The sequence below is a fragment of the Centruroides vittatus genome, unplaced genomic scaffold (assembly GCF_030686945.1).
Source record: "Centruroides vittatus isolate TY-2023 unplaced genomic scaffold, ASM3068694v2 contig_345, whole genome shotgun sequence".
Taxonomy (NCBI): domain Eukaryota; kingdom Metazoa; phylum Arthropoda; class Arachnida; order Scorpiones; family Buthidae; genus Centruroides; species Centruroides vittatus.
Genome location: NW_027122170.1, coordinates 107,807 through 127,915, shown reverse-complemented (window position 1 = coordinate 127,915; position 20,109 = coordinate 107,807). Strand labels below are relative to the sequence as shown.

The 20,109-nt window shown below is 36.3% G+C and overlaps 2 protein-coding genes across 2 annotated transcripts; both read left to right on the top strand.

Annotated features, from left to right (window-relative positions):
- Window positions 1–17,470: 17,470 nt before the first annotated feature.
- On the top strand, window positions 17,471–18,715 carry LOC136974162 (uncharacterized). Its single transcript, XM_067268964.1, has one exon. It carries the CDS (start codon window positions 17,471–17,473, stop codon window positions 18,713–18,715), a length of 1,245 nt encoding a protein of 414 aa, XP_067125065.1.
- A 40-nt stretch (window positions 18,716–18,755) lies between these two features.
- On the top strand, window positions 18,756–19,805 carry LOC136974161 (uncharacterized). The gene has a single exon (XM_067268963.1). It carries the CDS (start codon window positions 18,756–18,758, stop codon window positions 19,803–19,805), a length of 1,050 nt encoding a protein of 349 aa, XP_067125064.1.
- Window positions 19,806–20,109: the final 304 nt, after the last annotated feature.

Sequence of the window (20,109 nt, the reverse complement as noted above, 5' to 3'; positions counted from 1 at the left end):
TACTCGTTATAAAATGATAAATATATTGACATACAAAATTTATTTAGTCTAGCAACATTTGCTGGCATTGCGTTGCTATCACAGGGAATCCCAGCCAGCCAGAGCTGGGGATTTTCCATTCTGTTTGTTTACGTTACTTTCACGCTGGATTTGAAAAATACTTGTCTGACGCTTGTCAATTTATTGAGAATAGCAGTTATGAACTGCCAAAAGGCTTTAAAAATGAAAGGGTAGCCAAAAAGAAAAGGATGTTCGATTATGAAGGCAGTGATCAACCTATACAGTCTTCCAAAAGCCAGTATGAAACAGACTTTTTTAACACCATGATTGATTCTATAATAAGCAATATGGATTTGAGATTTATGTCTTTAAATCAACATTTTGAAAATTTTGGTTTTCTCTATGATCTAAGCAAGTTAAAAAATATTCCAAAATAGCAAATATTAAAAAACTGTCAAGATTACACTCAGTCCTGCGAGTGGGTGGGAGCAGTGACTTTCAACTTTACGAATTATATGAAGAATTACAAACAATGATCTCAAATTTACCAAACTTCATTAAAGATGTGAAACAGCTTCTCCAATACATAACAGAAAATAACTTGAAAGAAATTTACCTAAATATTTAATTGTCGTTCAAATTTTGTTAAAAATACCGGTAAATACTGCCTACGCTGAAAGGAGCTTTTCAAAATTAAAGCCAATAAAAAATTATTTAAGAAATACAATAGGTCAGGAAAGACTTTCAGCTTTGGCAGTTTTATCTATTGAAGCATATATGGCATCTAAGCTGAATTACAATACAATTATTAAAAAGTTCAGTAAGGCTAAAAGCAGGAAATTTCTGTTTCTTTAATCGTTTTTTTTTTAATTTTCTTTAATGTTAATGCAAACTGTATTCTTTGACGTTTATGAATAAAAATTTTACAGTTTCAACTGCTTTTTATTTTATAAAATCCGTCTTCTTGCGCCACCAGAGGGCCTTGCAAAATGTACCCTGCCCACATCAAATTTAGGTCTTGCCCCACCACTGCCTACAAGGAAAGTCAAAGAAGGGTTTTTGAAAGTGCAAAAGTTTTTGGAAAAACATTGCGACAGCAGTGTAATGTGTTATATCATTGCACTAGACAACATAGGAAGAATTGGTGAGAGGAAGCAACAGATGTTAATTGATCACTTCTTCAGCTGCAGTAATTAAAGTTAAGACATTAAACATGAGTAAACATGAGTTAGCTTTTTAGAAGTATTTACAGTAATGCATAGACAATTCAAACTGAGCATAGGCAGTGGTGATGTTCGAAATATTTAACAAAGGGTTCGCTAGCAGAAAATTTTTCCCTAACAACCACTGACGAACAAAATGGAAGTTTTGGCTAGAAATAAATATAATACCTTTTCTTGTGATATATCTAATAATCAGTGGCATATTTGGAACGTAAGAGGCCCTGGGCAAAAACCAGGTAACAATAGTATATTAGTGCTGTCGACCTGTTTTTTTCCTTTTTTGGGCAGAGAAGTATTTCACCCCAAATGGCACTGCTGATAATAGACAGATGTCATCATCTCTCGAAATATAATTTATTTCACTGTCCATAGCCCAACACGTGTTCAACAGCCATCTTGTATTATCTCGTGCATGTGAGATTGTAGGATCTCTCTTATGACTGGATCTAGTTTCAAGAACTCTCTTGAATTGATCACAATTAAACCTCGTTTCAGTCGAGAGAGATCGCACCAAGGCATAGTCCCCGACCTTGCTCACAATCTAGATTGAAATGCTCAGTGCGAACAGGGTATAAGGCTCTAGTAGTGTTACAGAGTATAATACGTATATTTTAATATATCTTTTAAAAAAAACAAAACCACTGAGAAATGTTACGTGTGTTTAACAAGGTTCGGAAAACTGAAAATTTTACCAACAGGTTTGGCCGAAGCTGTGCAAACCCACTGAATATCACCACTGAGCATAGGGAAAGTATACACACTATACTAACAACACATTTTCCCCTCTCTTGTGTACAATATATGTAGATTATGTAGTTTGACTGGAAATGATAATACCCCAAAAAAAAAAGGTTATTTTTCATTGTTTAATTAAAATGGCTGACAGTATTTTACATATTTAAAAGTCATGGAAGAAACTAAAATGTCTTCACACTTTTACCATCAGCCATTTTAATTAAACTATGTATGTTTTTAATTACGGGCTTGTCACCAGAGGACATTTTAAACTGTTTTTACATAATTTTGTACAGGTGTGGCTTTCTAATAAAAAATTATTTCTGCAAAGATGTTTGTTTCTGGTGATTATAAATGACAAAAGTCTGAAGACATTTTAGTTTTTTCCATGAGTTTTAAATCATTTTCATTTTCTCAGTACAGCTTATTCAGTTTACAATATGTTTAATTCATTGCAGTAGAGTGTGAAATATATGAAATAAATTTATTTTTTCTTCATTGCAATGTTATAAACTTTGTTTTGATAGACCGCCTACCTCATTAAACCATGAAATTCATGATCAAACAAATGGTGGCATGTTAACAAGGTTTGATTGTATATATAATATTATATCTTTTAATTGATCCAAGAGAACAATTTTTTGATAATCTGTTGTTTCTAGACATTTAATCCAATGAACCTAATTAACATAAGTATTTTACATATATAAGTGATTTTATAATGTTGCTTTATTATATATTTTAACCTTGTTTTAAGCTACAATAGTTGAAATATTAAATTTAAAATACATCAGAAATGAGACAAAAATATAAAGTAATGCAAATTTGCATTACCCCTTACTTTTGTAATTATTAAAATTTAAAAAATTTGAAACAAGAAAATTTCAAGGAAGGTGGGAGCTGAACTATTTTTGTGTGGAAGTGAAGAATAAACTTACGTGCTTAATTTGCAAAGAAACAATTAGTGTCACTAAAGAATACAACATTAAGTGACATTATAGCACTAATCACGAAGAACATTTTTCATGCTTCAAAGGAAAAATAAGAGAAGAAAAATTAAAAACAATGAAAAATTCACTTAATAGCCAGCAACAAATACTTACAAAATTCATTAAAAGTAAGATTAAAATTCATTAATCAGTAACAATAGCCAGTTACGAAATAAGCTATTTATTAGCAAAACATTCAAAATCATTCATCAATGGTTCTTTAATCAAGGAATGTATGATAAAAGCTGCCAAATTCATTTGTCCAGAAAAGGTACAGGCATTTCAAGATATCTCATTATTAAGAAATATGGTGGCCCACAGAATTACAGAAATGGCAGATGACATCAGTTCACAACTACAGAAAGTATCTACCTGTAAGTTTTATTTCCTCAACACAAAGTTGAGTTAATATAAATCTGATTCTTCGATCCCGTTACAATCACTTGTTCAGTTTTCGTGACAATTATATATTTTTCCAATCCATGAAATTATTTACAAGATTAGTTTACTGTATACAGTTAGAATACAGAGAATGGTTCCTCAGAAGCTCATCGTGCATTCACTGTCTTCTTCTAACTGTCAGGTTTATCCAAATCCTGTTCGTTGGCTTCTGATGTTTCTGTTATCAGATCCAGTTGTAGCCAATTGCCTTTGTTTGCTTTCCAAATGCATCGAAAAGAAAAAAGAGCTCTTCCATCAACCCTTATTCCTTATATACCCCCCTGTTCCCTTGCTGGGTTTAATGCCTCTCCAGGCCTAACAGGCAATGGAACTTTCGGGAAACATACTGTGGCCATCAGCCATATTATAATTTGTATATAGTTTATAATTCCTTTATTTCATTTCTATTTTCTTATTTCCTGTCTATTGTCTTCAAAAACTTTCTATATCAACTGTTACTGCTGGAGGGGAGGATTATCCCTTATAAGAACCAAGGGTTAGACAAAGAAGGCGGTATTAGGACTTCCATGAATTTGGGGAGAGAGACAAAAGAAGGGAAGGCCCGAGGCAAGAAGAGAGGAGAGTGGTGAACACTTTTTTTTTGGCTGGACCTCGAAAGGAACGGAGGTGCAAGGTAGTGATCTAAACTCTGAAGAGAGAGGAAGGAAGGAGACTGCAGGACCATTGAGGCCAGAGAAATATAGGCATGAGGGACTAGATAATGCCGAGAGAATCAGAGAACATCTAGGATGAACAGCCGAATAAGGAAAGAGGATAAAAGACCACTATTGTGAAAGGGCACTTCTTCAAGGATATCGATCGATTGTGAACCCGGCTACTTTCTATCTATTTCTATATACTTTCTATCTTTCCTAAGTCTATTCATTTTCCTATTATATTAGTTTTAAGGTAGTTATAAGTTTAGTTTTTAAGTTGGTTATAAAGGTTTTATGTTACACGCGTGTGTATTATTGCTTGTACGTGAATAAGTGGTGACCCCTGTTCCAGTGAGGATACCAGTGGCATGCCGTGATATTTGATGATAGGGAAGCTGTGTTTCTGTAAGAAGCCGACTTTCAGGGGCAATCAGTTAATTGCGTGTCAGTGATGGTCTAGGACAGGGATGGGCAACCCGCGGCCCTCGGGCTGCATGCAGCCCATAGTAATATTTTTTGCTGCCCGCGTGGCATAAAATATGAATAAATATATCAATTTCCCAGCTTAATGAGATATTCGACAAAAATTCAAATGTTATTTTCTACAACTTATATTTGTGAAGTTTTTTCGCAATGAATTTAGTAAAAATTAAAACAAGAAACCGGCTAACAGACACATCGAAATTAATTTAAAACTAGCAGTGACTGATATTTAACCAAATATTTCCGATATATTACGTTTAGATCGGTGTCAGAAGCTACATTAAGTATACCTATGCTAATTTATAATTATATATGAATAAAGAATTGTGATTTACTGACAGTTCCCCCCTCTTTTCTCTTGTGTGCAGCCCGCATCAGTTCAAAAGTTTTGAAATGCGACCCTTACGTAGAAAAAGGTTGCCCATCCCTGGTCCTGGGTCCATTCGTATGTGCGAATGACAAAAATAAACAATTTATGTATTTTAATTCTAAAATACAAATAATACATACATAATATAATTATAGAAAAACGTTTTTTTTATAACTTTTTATAAATTAACTCTATTTGGCGATTTTTTCCCGCAAAGTCATTAATTACTTTATCATAAAAGTCACTCGTCGTTGATTCCATCAACGTATTTAAAAGTTCTTTTTCTATAGAAAGCAATCTTTCCTCCGACTGAGTGTTCCTGGCAAATGTATGAATTTGCTTCATTCTTGAAAAACTGCACTCAACAGATGCATTGGTAGATGATATTGTAAAAATTAATGATATTAAACCAAATAATTCTATTAGTACATCTTTGTTTAGGTCATCATTAATTATAATATTTTTTATGTCTAAGAGTGACTTGCCAATATAGTTCAGACACGAATATAAATATTGCAATTCACTACGTAATTTACATAAATCAAAAAATTCTCCATAAAATTTACGTAAATCATTAAAACTCTTCAGGAAATTGTTTTTCATAATATTTAAAATTATTAAAATCTAAAAGTGATAAAAATTCTAGAGATTTTACGTCGGCAAATCTGTCAATACAATTTCGTATCAATGTATCCATTATTTCATAAAACAGACATCTATATAAATCCTTTTTAGACTCAATATCAGTACGTCTCATTCCTCTTTTTGGTTGAATTTCTAAAAAAATGTCATCTTTTTTCAAAGCATCCCAAATCAAATCAAAATCATTTTTCTGTCGTAAAAAATCAATAAAGTGATTTATTCTAGTAATACAATATGCTATATTAAATTTTTTTTTGTAATATATTAAAAAGGATGTCTGAATGTGCAAATATTTGATGAATACTAGTAATAAAAACTAGTAGATAAAAACTAGTAATAAAAAGTGAAAATCAAAATCTATTAAATAATGGTATAATCCTCTTGCAGCAATTGTAGTATCAGAATCCCATTGTTCTGGACTTTCAACCATATTCAACAACAAAAGTTTTAATTCTTTTTTATACTCCATAACGCAGTTTACAATCCTGCTATTGTAATTGCATCTAATAGGTGTGGCTGAAGGAAAACGTTTATTGACTTCTAGGTCTAAGGCGTGAGATCTTTTAGAAGATTTAGAAAAAAATGAAGAAAATCCTGTCATAGTTTGAAAAAATATTTTACATTTTTTTATATATCCAACAGATTGAGAGAAAACTAGGTTCAATCTGTTAGCATAACAGTGTACAAAAATAGCATGTTTGGATATTTCTTTAATTTTGGCTCGGACACCATTATGTTCTCTGGCCATTACGGCAGCACCGTCGTATGTTTGTGCCACTAATTTTTTAGTGCATTGAAATTCGTCTAAGTAACTCTTAATGGGAGTAAATAACGAATTTGCATCTCTGTTCTCACTCACGTCAGTAAAGCCCACAAATCTTTCTTCGACGTTACCGTTTTCTTTCACGTAACGAAATACAGTCGACATCTGGGCTCTGTTGCTAATGTCCATTGTTTCGTCTACAGTTATAGCAACAAATTTTGAATTTTGAATTTCTTTTTCAATTTTTTGCAATAAAACATTTCCTAATGAATTAACAAGCTCATTTTGAATTTTGTTCGATAAGCCAGTAAAAACTGTAGACTTCTCTAAATGCATTTTTAATTGATTATCTGACGTACTTAATAAATAAACAAGTTCAATATAATTACCTCTGTTATTAGATTCAATACATTCCTTATGCCCTCTAAATGCCAATTCTTGCTTTGATAAAAAGCATGTAATATCTATTAATTTAAATACAATATATCTATTAGCCGTAACTATCTTGTTATAATTTTCAATATTAATTTTATATTGTTTACTAATGTTAAATTCAATTCTATTTTGATTTCCAAATTGCTTCAATTTTACAAAAGAATCGATGAGACATTTATGATTTTCATGTCTTTTCTAGCTTTACTCAAATTATTTAAATCGTCAAAGCCATTCTTATTCCACACACTAATTTCATTTGAAAATAATAGGCAAGGACAACAAAACAATTTTTGCATTTTTATGCATCCACAAAGCCATTTTATGTCTTCATAAATTTTATTGTGAAAATGTCGAACAAATTTTTTTGTGAAAGAACTTAAATTTAATTTAGGCATTGGTCTTTCTCTTTTAATAATGTTTTCTTTTTCATTATATGGTCTTAAGCCAAAACTTTTTTTAAGTAAATTTTCAATATCACAATTACAGTCTAAATTGCTAGCCATGATATAAGGGCTAAAATTAAAAATAAAATTATTAAAACTTACTTAGTAAAATAAAATTTGTGATGGATATAAATTATACATACCTGGTACAAAATATTCAATTGTAAGAATATACTTTTAAAGAAAATTATAATTAAATGTAGCTTTGTAAAGAAACGTACATAAAAATAACATAAAATATTCTTTACTTTTTAAATTTTAAAACAATCCACTTAGTCAAATAGCTTGATACGAGTGGCTAATGGATGAAATCAGAGACGATCCAGGTAGGTGTGCAGTGTGTGCATGCATGACAAATTCCGAGGGTGCCGATACCGGTACCGGTTATGTCAAATGCCTCTTTTGTCGCATCACAAAGGACACAACAGGGTTGTTGTAAATTTTAAACGTTTCTCACCATAGATGTAAATATGTTAAACTTAATAGTCATTTGTTTTCTAACTACTGTAATTCGTTTTAGTACCAGGTGTACACGGAAATCAGTTCCCCACTGTACTGAGCTAGTAATTGGTTCAGTTAAGCTTCTGTTTAAGTAAAATTCTGGCTCTTTCAGCAGGGTTTTACTTATGTCCCCATTCCCTAATTTTTTAATTATTTAACTACTTTCTAGTAGAAATAAGTCAAAACCAGTTACTTTGTACCTGAATATCTGTAGTCTTGGAAAAACAGTGGAAAGACAAATTTTTATGACAATGGATATATAAATCGTAAATTTAAGGAAAATAAATTCTAGAGCTTTTTTTGTACCATTGTACATCTCATTCATTAAATTTGGTTGTAAATGATGCTGCCAAAGTAACAGTTAATTTTTTAACACTGTACTAAAATTGTGCACTTTTTTTCTCCATCTCATTACAGATGGGACATACTAAATCGTAATATCACCGGTTTAACATTGAAATCCGTAAGTAATATAAGATGGGAGAGCAGAATAAACGCAGAATAAATATATCAAATATTTTAATAGATTTTTTTCAAACTCCTGTCAACTATACAGAACTATCATAAAAACATGCCAGTAAACTCCTTTTGGTTGGGTTAAGTTATAAATCTAGTCTTGGGTGGGCAATCTTTTTTATAACATGAGCCAGAATAAATTTTACGTTTTTTCCGCGGGCCGTAGTAGTTAATTGATGCCTTCTTGTGACTTGTAATTTTTTTAGTCTGCAAATATGAAATAAATAAATAAAAAGTTAATTACTACATTTATTTCTCTTATCGTTTTCGAAAATTACAAAAGAATTGGAAAAATAACTATTAATTAGTTATTTTTCCAATTTAGTAATTTATTAAAGAACTCGCGGGCCGGATAGAAACTTTTTGTGAGCCGTAGCAGGCCCGTGGGCCGGGGATTGCCCGCCGTTGATCTAGTCTACTCGTGATTGACATAATCAGGCGAGGGCGGCCGAATGTCTAGCAGGCAGGTGGCTAACGGCCCACAACCGGTCTGGGATATAAAATTGGACACTTTATGCATGTGTCGCTTCTACCAGCTAAACTGGGTGAGGGTGGTGCTCTGTAAACTGCATGTGCCAATGCCTATATAATCTGGTTGATTGGAAACTGACCCGGTTTCGACACTCCTTCCGCCACTGAATTATTCGAATATACAATTTTTTCACATGTAGTATAGAAATTTGTAAAAGATATATAATGCAGTTATAATAAAATATTAATTTTAATTAATTCAAAGTACGTTAAAATATGAAAATTTATATTTTATAAAATACAAGGGAAGGTCATTGGAAGGTGGCATTGATAATAATGATGGCACGCCACTGGAGGATACTAAGGTAAAACTCTGTCAAGTTGGGATCAATTGTAATAAAAAGGAAAAGAACCGTGTTCTGAGAGCAATAAAAGAATATTCAATTGTATATATATGTCTTTGTGTTCCTATTTGTAACGTTTATTCGCAGACTTACAAATCTCTCAATACGAACAACCACAATACAAACAAAAGGCTTTGTGTCGGACAATTGAATAATACAGATATAAAAATGACAAGTGATTGTCACATACCAAAGTCCAATGTTTTTCAATTGCAATTGATGAGAGCACAGATGTAAGAGATGTTGCACAAGTTGCTGTTTTTTTCATGGTTGTGATAATAACACGAGGATTATTGAAGAATTGTTGGAAATTATTCCTCTTCATGGAACAACAACTGGTGAAGATATTTTTGATGCTGTATGGAGCACTTTAGAAAAATGTAAGCTTCCTCTTGACAAGCCTGTTTTTATAACAACTTATGGCACTAAATTGATGACAGGTGAAACTGAAGGATTTGTGTCATAACTGATGAGAAAAGTACACGATGAGTATACAGATAAACTGAAAATCAGGGCTTTCCATTGCCTTATTCACCAACAAGTTCTCTGTTTAAAATTATTAAAAATGAACAAAGCACTTAAAACAGTTACAAAGCCATTCAACCTTATTTGATTGAGAGAACTTAACTATCCAATAGCCATTTACTTCATTCCTTAAAGATTTAGAATCTGAATTTGAAGATCTTCCTTACTACACAGAGTTTATTGGTTGTCCTGCCACAAAGTCCCTAAGAGCTTCTATCTGTTTTTGGAGGAAATAATTTTATTTCTTGAAGTGAAAGATGAAAATAATGAAAATATATTGGTTATAAAAGATCCACTATGGGTAAAAAACCTAGCATTTTTAATAGATATTACAGACCATCTGAATAATCTTGTGACCAGAGGGTTGGCACCTCTTTAGTGCCTCGACACCACTAACACAGAAACCTTAACAGCCACAAATTCGGAATTCACACAAGCAGTCACATGCATGGACGACTGGATTCGGGATGAAGGAGAGTTGAGAGGCAACGGATCGAAAGTAAATCAAAGGTTAACAACTAAAATAACAGATTTAATTCAGCTAAAAAGAATACATTTTCATATATCAAGTAATGGTCGAGTAGAGAGTTTATAAGAAACCACAAGATGGTATAGATACCTTTGATGCACTCATAATTGTGTGAACTTCCTGATGGATGAACTTTGGTCGGTCGTTAGGTCGGGATGGAATCCAGGAGCAGTTGGGAAGGTGTTAAATTTTCCTTTGCCTTGGTTGGCGGTCAAAATGATGAAGAACCAGAGGATATAATAATCCATATTGGCAGAAAGTTCGAAGGTATTCCTAAAAAAACACAGGGTGTAATATTCTGGGTGGCCTGGATGACGACGATACACCTCTTTGTTCCGGGCACTTTGTTGATGCACTTGCAGACTCTCAACGACTCCTTGTCCTTCAGTCACTCTTTTTATACCTCCAAGTCACTTTATCCCTTTTCACCAATCGTAAATTTTCGCTAGTAGTAGTTTGCTAGTCCCAGTGACACATTTGATGAGTTTCCTGGGAAAGAAAATGACTCCAGGGAGAAAGATGCGATCATCCTCCAGTAATAAAATTGAAAAAACTTTCAAAAGATGAGAAATGAATTTTGTCTCCAAATTTTCATCAAGTCCAGTCTCTCACAATCGTAATATTGCATTGCAAGGCAAAGATCAATTAATTAATAACGAACATGTACAATAACGAGTAATATTAGTAACAAATTGCAAATATAGTAAAAGAACTGACTTTGTTTAAAAGTCATTTACAAAAAAACATTTTGATATATTTTCCTATGTGTGAGCAGATAAAAGCACAAAATCAAAGTTGCTCATTTTCACAATATGTTGATAAAATTGAAGAAATCAAAAATTAATTTGATAAACGTTTTGATGATTTCAGAGTTACAAGAAATTATTATTTTTTTCATTGGACCTTTTTCCTTTGAAGTTGAAAAAGCTCCAACTTTGATACAATTGGAATTAGTTGATTTCCAGAATGATTTGGTTTTAAAAGACAAATATTGAGAAGTAGGAACTCCCAAAATATATTCCTATTTAGGTGAAAAATACCTGGAAATTAAAAAGTGTGCTGCACAAATTTTATGCTTTTTTGGAAGTATGTACTTATATAAGCAATTATTTTCATGCAGGAAATTAACTAAAACAGCTTGCAGATCTTATCCCATCTTTAATAGTGATAAAATTTCTGTTTTTTAATTTATATAAAAACAAATTATAAAATAACTCAAACATAATATTATCATAAAATAAACACACCTTATTACTGTGAAAGTTCATTTATTCTGCTAAACAAACAATCTCATGTCAGGTGTGTAAGATTCAGACTGGTGTAGACTGGGCTTAAATATCCCACTTCACTGACACCAGTGTAAGGTTGCCGTCTTTTAGCTAGGATTAATTAATCCCGCATCAAGATAAACCGAAAGGAGGGTCATATGTGGATTGTGACGGAAGAGGCAAAGGATGACAAGTGTTTTCACACAAAAAACCATTTATTAGTTAGCATTTGCTTACATTCTTAATCGACAGTCCTTCACTATTCCAGATGAGCCGAGCACTTCGCTGTTGGTCTCAGCCCCGGGGCAGATGAGATGAGATCCTGGCTAAGCGGACGGTCAGAAGTGGCGTAACGGAGTCCTATCTTGCGCAACGACACAGTTCACATGGATCATGACTTTACAGGGAGACTCTTGGCTTAATTCAGAGGAGACTGTCTTTTGACCTTGAAGTCCCAATTTTTATACATTTTCTCATCCACCATCCATATTTCGGATTGGTCCCTCGTCCCTTTTCTCGCTTCCCGATTAGTCTCCCCTTTGTTTCCAAGTGCAAAACGAGACCATCTTGGGTTGTGGGAAAGGTCCAATTCGAGGTGTACATCTGTTACCTCTTTGTCGACTCTACTCGGAATTGTTTATAATACTATAACACCTGCACTCATAATTCAGGCCATTGTTTGTAATTTCCTTGACATCTAAAACTTTAACAATCTTTTTCGTCTGTCAAAAATTTCCCTTTTTTCGAGAAAGTTTATCCCGTCAAAAATTTATAAATACTCGAGTCAAAGATCTACCTGTTTATGAGCACTTGTGCTAGAGTTTACAGATTATTTGACAGGTGTTCGACCAGTTCCGAGTCTCGTTGTTTACATTCTTGTGTTGCATTGTTTAGATCAAAGGTTTTTTTCTCTTTCATAACACAATTTATCGCTATCATTTTTTTAACGCAAGAACTTCGCGATTTATTTGCTTTCGAACTCATCTGGGGACTCACATTTTCAATCCTTTCTATGGGCCATCATCAGGTTAAAGACATTCGATTCTACAGAGTTTCGAACAACAAGTTCAAATTTAAATTATATTAGAACTTAAGTAATACAATGGAATTTAATTATGTAAACTAAACATAACGAGAAATAAAGTAGAATAAATAAAAAGTAAGCTAAAATACAATACAAAATTTATTAAGTAAACATCTACACAATGTATAAACCCATAGTATTCCAAGTTTTTTATTGAGCCTGTTGAATATACCATCTTACAAGTTCTTTCTGATTATATACTTCCAGGCTGATGGTAAAATGGTTGCATCCTTATAGTTTAAACACTTCTGTTAAGCCAGATCTGTATATCTCATATTTCTTAGTTGTTGATGCCAGCTCTGGTGAGTTTACAGGTGCAATGATTCTGGCTTCCTCCCATTTAACCACGGATCCATCTGTCGGCGCTACTTTTGATAACGCAGTTATGTACCAACTTTTTGCTATGTCATATTTATGCTCTGTAACCCTTTTGTTAAGGTTTCTAGTCATGACTCCTATATACTCCTTGTCTATCCCCAAGAGGTCGTTCTTGTATGGTATTGCGTACACTCCTGGCTGTTCGCTCTCTTTAATCTTATCTTTGTCATTTCTAAGTAACGTATATAAGGTGGGAGCTCTTTTGTATATAATATTAGTGTTTTTGTAGTTCACAATTTCTTTCATAACAAAGGATTGATGTTTATTATATGTGAACTTCATGATACTGCTGTTTCCGTCACGATTTTTCTTGTTCTTTCTAGGATCCTTGTATGAGGCAATTAGGCATTCTACAGTTCTTGCTCCAAATCCCAACCATTTAGCTACTTCTTTAATTCTATTTAGCTCTTCTATTGTATCTAGTATGTTGTTCAATGACATCCGATGATCCTATGACATATAAGTTCTCAGCCTTTAGAACTCTAATTAGAAGAGCTTTTCTGTATTGCTCGAACATACTAGATACAATAGAGAAGCTAAATAGAATTAAAGAAGTAGCTAAATGGTTGGGATTTGGAGCAAGAACTGTAGAATGCCTAATTGCCTCATACAAGGATCCTAGAAAGAACAAGAAAAATCGTGACGGAAACAGCAGTATCATGAAGTTCACATATAATAAACATCAATCCTTTGTTATGAAAGAAATTGCGAACTACAAAAACACTAATATTATATACAAAAGAGCTCCCACCTTATATACGTTACTTAGAAATGACAAAGATAAGATTAAAGAGAGCGAACAGCCAGGAGTGTACGCAATACCATACAAGAACGACCTCTTGGGGATAGACAAGGAGTATATAGGAGTCATGACTAGAAACCTTAACAAAAGGGTTAAAGAACATAAATATGACATAGCAAAAAGTCAGTACTGTTAACTGTATCACTGTTGCAAGTTATGTGTTTGCAGATAGTGAGCAGGATACGTTACAAATAAGTTTAAAAAAATCATACACGACTACGTTGGTCCATTCCAAAGTTATACCAAACCAAACAGTGGCGGGCTCGATAGAGGCGCCACGTCATGGCCGTTTATTTTTATAAGAAAAATAATACAAAGATTACATAATACAAATCATTGCTACACACATAGGTAATGACAGGAAAGAAATTTAACACTCCCCCTCAATGATTTGTCCCATTTTGCTTACAGTCATCGAGTCCAAGTTGTCTAGCACATTTAACATGTTTTTCAGTACACACTGGTTTTGTTAAAATGTCTGCTACCATTTCCTTGGTAGGGCACTACATAATACATACATTCCCATTCTTCACTTCATTTCTTACAAAATGATATTTGACATCAATATGCTTTGTACGTTGACTCACACGATCATTCTCTGCCACTTTCATACAACTTTGGTTATCCTCGTACATAGTTACTTTCTTATCGACGGCTTCCCCAAGGTCCAGAAACACTCGCTTCAGCCAAGCAGCCTCCTGAGCGGCTTCACAAAGTGCAACATACTCAGCTTCAGTCGAGGACAGTGTCACATTACTTTGCTTTTTACTGTACCAGGACACAGGACTGTCTTGATATTTAAAGACATACCCTGTATGCGACTTTCGATCTGTGTTATCACCTGCCTAGTCTGAGTCGACGAAACATTCTAGTGTGGTTCTAGTGTTGCTCTTCTCACCCAATTTCAGTTTCCAATCAGCCGTTTCCTTCAGATATCGAAACACCCTCTTCACCTCATTCCAGTCAGCTGCTCTTGGTTCCTTAGTACACTGGGCGAGGATGGAAACTGCTGCCAATATATCTGGGCGTGTGTTAGTTGCAAGGTACAGTAAACTACCTATACCCTTGAGATACAGTTTGTTACTTTCCATCCTTGGTCCCCTCTCTTTAATTTTGAAATATCCAGGATCAAGGGGAATCTTGCTGGTTTTTGCACCTTGGAGTCCAAATACTACTAGTATATCAGTTATAAAATGTTTTTGATTTAGATGGAATATTCCATCACCATCTCGATCAAATTTTATTCCGAGGTAATGATCGATATTTCCGAGGTTTTTCATGTGGAAATATTTGTTAGTTTCCACTTCAAGCCAATCTAACGCTTCTTTGAAAATTGAAAACAAACTTCACTCGTCACTACCGGTACATATAAAGTCTAATCCACCAACTTCAACCTTTAAATTTCCGGTACAAACGACAAAAATTAACAGAAAAAACTAATGTTTTCGAATCTCCATCGAGATCTTCTTCAGGTTCGTTAATGGAATGTCATGAGAATAGAACTCTTTTGAAGTTCAAAAATCGAACATCTCCAGCGTGCGATGACGATGCAAAACATAAGATTGATATAATAGACCTGAGTCTACTAACGTAACGTCGCAAAATATCAATGCAGAAAATAAAACCATGTCTACCATCGTGGATTGACCTCCGAGATGTATCGCCACGCGTACGATAAAACGTTGCTGTCTTTGTAATTAATGCATTTCCCCGATTTGGTAGCTCTGTAAATCTCCAGGGTCTCCAATGCCCTAATGTGGTCCGTTTTGAACGACTTCTTAATGAGGGTGGCGTTATCGAAGTCTGCTTTTACATCGGGGTCCGTGGCATACGTCGACAGGGCGGTGGTGTGCCTTTTTTTGGCAACGTCATTCTTATGTTCAGTAACCCTTTTTTGGAGGGATCTCTTGGTAGAACCAATATATACTAGGTCCCTTTGGAATCTGTGGTCTCTTAACGGGATACTATAAACGCCCGGTGCCCTTAAAATGCTCGGTTTGTCCTTGGCGTTTCTGAGAAGCGAATAGATAGATGGCGTTCTCGTGTACGCTAACTTGGTGCCCTTCCTTAGCGCTATTTCCCTCTACAAGGAATGGAGGTCTTTGTTGTATAGTACAACCGTGTGCTGGTCGGGGCTCGAGTTAGGATCACTTTGCCCTGCGGAGGTGTGATGCGCTGTGTTTATATTACAACACTTACGATCTAAATTGCGGATAAGGCTACTTTTGTATCCATGGCTAGTGGCAATGTCTTCAATGTGTTTTAGCTCTGCGATCGTGTCTTCCCTTTTAGTATTATGGGTGAATGCCCTATTTACTAACGCCCTGAACGCCGCAATTTTATAAGGGTACGGATCCTCCGACCTAGCGGGTATGTACATAGGTAGGTAGCCGGGTTTGTAGTACACCCGCGTTTCAATATTGTTTATATCGAGCTGAATGGAGACGTCTAAAAAATGCACTCTGGTGTCTGATATTTGATCAAGCTTGAGCGTTAGACCAAACGGGTTGTTATTTACGATGTGCAAAAAATCATCGACCTTCGGCTCGCCCTTCCATATGATAATCACGTCATCCACGTACCTACGGGTACAAAATAATGTCAGGTGTAAACATGGGAACGACATCCTTCTCTAATTGCCGTATAACCAACTCACATAGGTCGCCCGAAATTGGGCTCCCCATGGGTACCCCCCTTTTTTGTAGATATGTGGTATTGCCAACCAAACAGCGAATTGTAGCACATTAGGTGTGTGAGTTCCAGTACATGCTTGCGGTGTGCCGGAAGACTATATTTGGCCAGCAAGACGTCCCTGAGGGCGCAAAAGCAAGGCTGGAGTTTGATGGATGGATACAGAGCCTGAAAATCAAGCACCGTGAGGTGAGCGCTCTCTGTTAGCTGTGTATGTTTCAACACGTCGACCAGCTCTCTGGAGTTCTTCACTGTTAAAGCATACTGTTCTAGATGTCCAGCCAATATGCGTTGTAATTTGTTCTCTAGAATTCTAGTGGGGGCTCTAGCTTTATCCAGTATTGGTCTGAGGGCCGGCGTAGGCTTGTGCGTTTTCGCAAAAGCAAAGAGCCTGGGCGTATCGTGAGCGCCATCTATCTATTCGCTTCTCAGAAACGCCAAGGACAAACCGAGCATTTTAAGGGCACCGGGCGTTTATAGTATCCCGTTAAGAGACCACAGATTCCAAAGGGACCTAGTATATATTGGTTCTACCAAGAGATCCCTCCAAAAAAGGGTTACTGAACATAAGAATGACGTTGCCAAAAAAAGGCACACCACCGCCCTGTCGACGTATGCCACGGACCCCGATGTAAAAGCGGACTTCGATAACGCCACCCTCATTAAGAAGTCGTTCAAAACGGACCACATTAGGGCATTGGAGACCCTGGAGATTTACAGAGCTACCAAATCGGGGAAATGCATTAATTACAAAGACAGCAACGTTTTATCGTACGCGTGGCGATACATCTCGGAGGTCAATCCACGATGGTAGACATGGTTTTATTTCCTGCATTGATATTTTGCGACGTTACGTTAGTAGACTCAGGTCTATTATATCAATCTTATGTTTTGCATCGTCATCGCACGCTGGAGATGTTCGATTTTTTGAACTTCAAAAGAGTTCTATTCTCATGACATTCCATTAACGAACCTGAAGAAGATCTCGATGGAGATTCGAAAACGTTAGTTTTTTCTGTTAATTTTCGTCGTTTGTACCGGAAATTTAAAGGTTGAAGTTGCTGGATTAGACTTTATATGTACCAGTAGTCACGAGTGAAGTTTGTTTTCAATAGATAGCTATGCCGGCTAGAGCTTACAAGAAATTAACGTTGGCCTTAACCAAAGCAAGGGCTAAACTGAACTTTCTTCTGGAATGTAAGAAGAATAACGTGTATCCCATGTCTATATTCAGGATACGTCTACCATTGGGATGTGAATCCTTAATACCGAAACTTAGATTGTTGTGTCTGAGAAAAGCTATTAGAGCATCTAGGAAGAACGTATACTCCTGCCTCAACAAGGTGATCGAAGCAGAAGACGACCTCTTTGAACATAACCGGGCGTTCCTACAACTTGAAAATCAAAAGGTAGCCGTCTTTCAAGAAATATTGGCAAGAAAATTGGCCCGTAAGTACAAGAAGAAATTGGAGTGGATAATGAGTAAACAAAAACCCAACAGGAGAAAGGCACCCCCCACACCACTTGTCTGCTGGGACGGCATTGTTCCTCCAGCTTGCCTAATCGAAGCTATGGCGCACGGCCCGATGTATACTCCGGGCTCGTCGAGACCAATGCTGGAAACAGTTATGCCGGATATTGAAAGAATGGTGCACGGATTGGATGAGGTCTACAAGGAGCATTACAGATGGAGGGCGGCCATGAAAATAAACCATAGCAGGCGTAATGAAAAAGTGAACTTATGGTGGCAAATAAGAAGAACCAAGAAATGGCTTGCAGAAGAACGTATTATTCTACTAAGGGCAGATAAGAACAGGGCATTGGTTCTACTCAAGGAAGAGACCTACAAGACAATGATGATGCAATACATCGCGGATACTGAATGTGAGCAGGTGACTGATAATTATGTGAACAAGCTACAGGCTCGGGTGGTACGGTTCACGAGCACACCCCTTGCAAAAGCGCAAGGTTTGGACAGGGCGGTGGTCGCGTCACCAGATACGCCCAGGCTATTTGCTTTTGCGAAAACGCACAAGCCTACGCCGGCCCTCAGACCAATACTGGATAAAGCTAGAGCCCCCACTAGAATTCTAGAGAACAAATTACAACGCATATTGGCTGGACATCTAGAACAGTATGCTTTAACGGTGAAGAACTCCAGAGAGCTGGTCGACGCGTTGAAACATACACAGCTAACAGAGAGCGCTCACCTCACGGTGCTTGATTTTCAGGCTCTGTATCCATCCATCAAACTCCAGCCTTGCTTTTGCGCCCTCAGGGACGTCTTGCTGGCCAAATATAGTCTTCCGGCACACCGCAAGCATGTACTGGAACTCCACACTAATGTGCTACAATTCGCTGTTTAGGTTCGGCAATACCACATATCTACAAAAAAGGGGGGTACCCATGGGGAGCCCAATTTCGGGCGACCTATGTGAGTTGGTTATACGGCAATTAGAGAGGGATGTCGTTCCCATGTTTACACCTGACATTATTTTGTACCGTAGGTACGTGGATGACGTGATTATCATATGGAAGGGCGAGCCGAAGGTCGATGATTTTTTGCACATCGTAAATAACAACCCGTTTGGTCTAACGCTCAAGCTTGATCAAATATCAGACACCAGAGTGCATTTTTTAGACGTCTCCATTCAGCTCGATATAAACAATATTGAAACGCGGGTGTACTACAAACCCGGCTACCTACCTATGTACATACCCGCTAGGTCGGAGGATCCGTACCCTTATAAAATTGCGGCGTTCAGGGCGTTAGTAAATAGGGCATTCACCCATAATACTAAAAGGGAAGACACGATCGCAGAGCTAAAACACATTGAAGACATTGCCACTAGCCATGGATACAAAAGTAGCCTTATCCGCAATTTAGCTCGTAAGTGTTGTAATATAAACACAGCGCATCACACCTCCGCAGGGCGAAGTGATCCTAACTCGAGCCCCGACCAGCACACGGTTGTACAACAACAAAGCCTCCATTCCTTGTACAGGGAAATAGCGCTAAGGAAGGGCACCAAGTTAGCGTACACGAGAACGCCATCTATCTATTCGCTTCTCAGAAACGCCAAGGACAAACCGAGCATTTTAAGGGCACCGGGCGTTTATAGTATCCCGTTAAGAGACCACAGATTCCAAAGGGACCTAGTATATATTGGTTCTACCAAGAGATCCCTCCAAAAAAGGGTTTCTGAACATAAGAATGACGTTGCCAAAAAAAGGCACACCACCGCCCTGTCGACGTATGCCACGGACCCCGATGTAAAAGCGGACTTCGATAACGCCACCCTCATTAAGAAGTCGTTCAAAACGGACCACATTAGGGCATTGGAGACCCTGGAGATTTACAGAGCTACCAAATCGGGGAAATGCATTAATTACAAAGACAGCAACGTTTTATCGTACGCGTGGCGATACATCTCGGAGGTCAATCCACGATGGTAGACATGGTTTTATTTCCTGCATTGATATTTTGCGACGTTACGTTAGTAGACTCAGGTCTATTATATCAATCTTATGTTTTGCATCGTCATCGCACGCTGGAGATGTTCGATTTTTGAACTTCAAAAGAGTTCTATTCTCATGACATTCCATTAACGAACCTGAAGAAGATCTCGATGGAGATTCGAAAACGTTAGTTTTTTCTGTTAATTTTCGTCGTTTGTACCGGAAATTTAAAGGTTGAAGTTGCTGGATTAGACTTTATATGTACCAGTAGTCACGAGTGAAGTTTGTTTTCAATAGATAG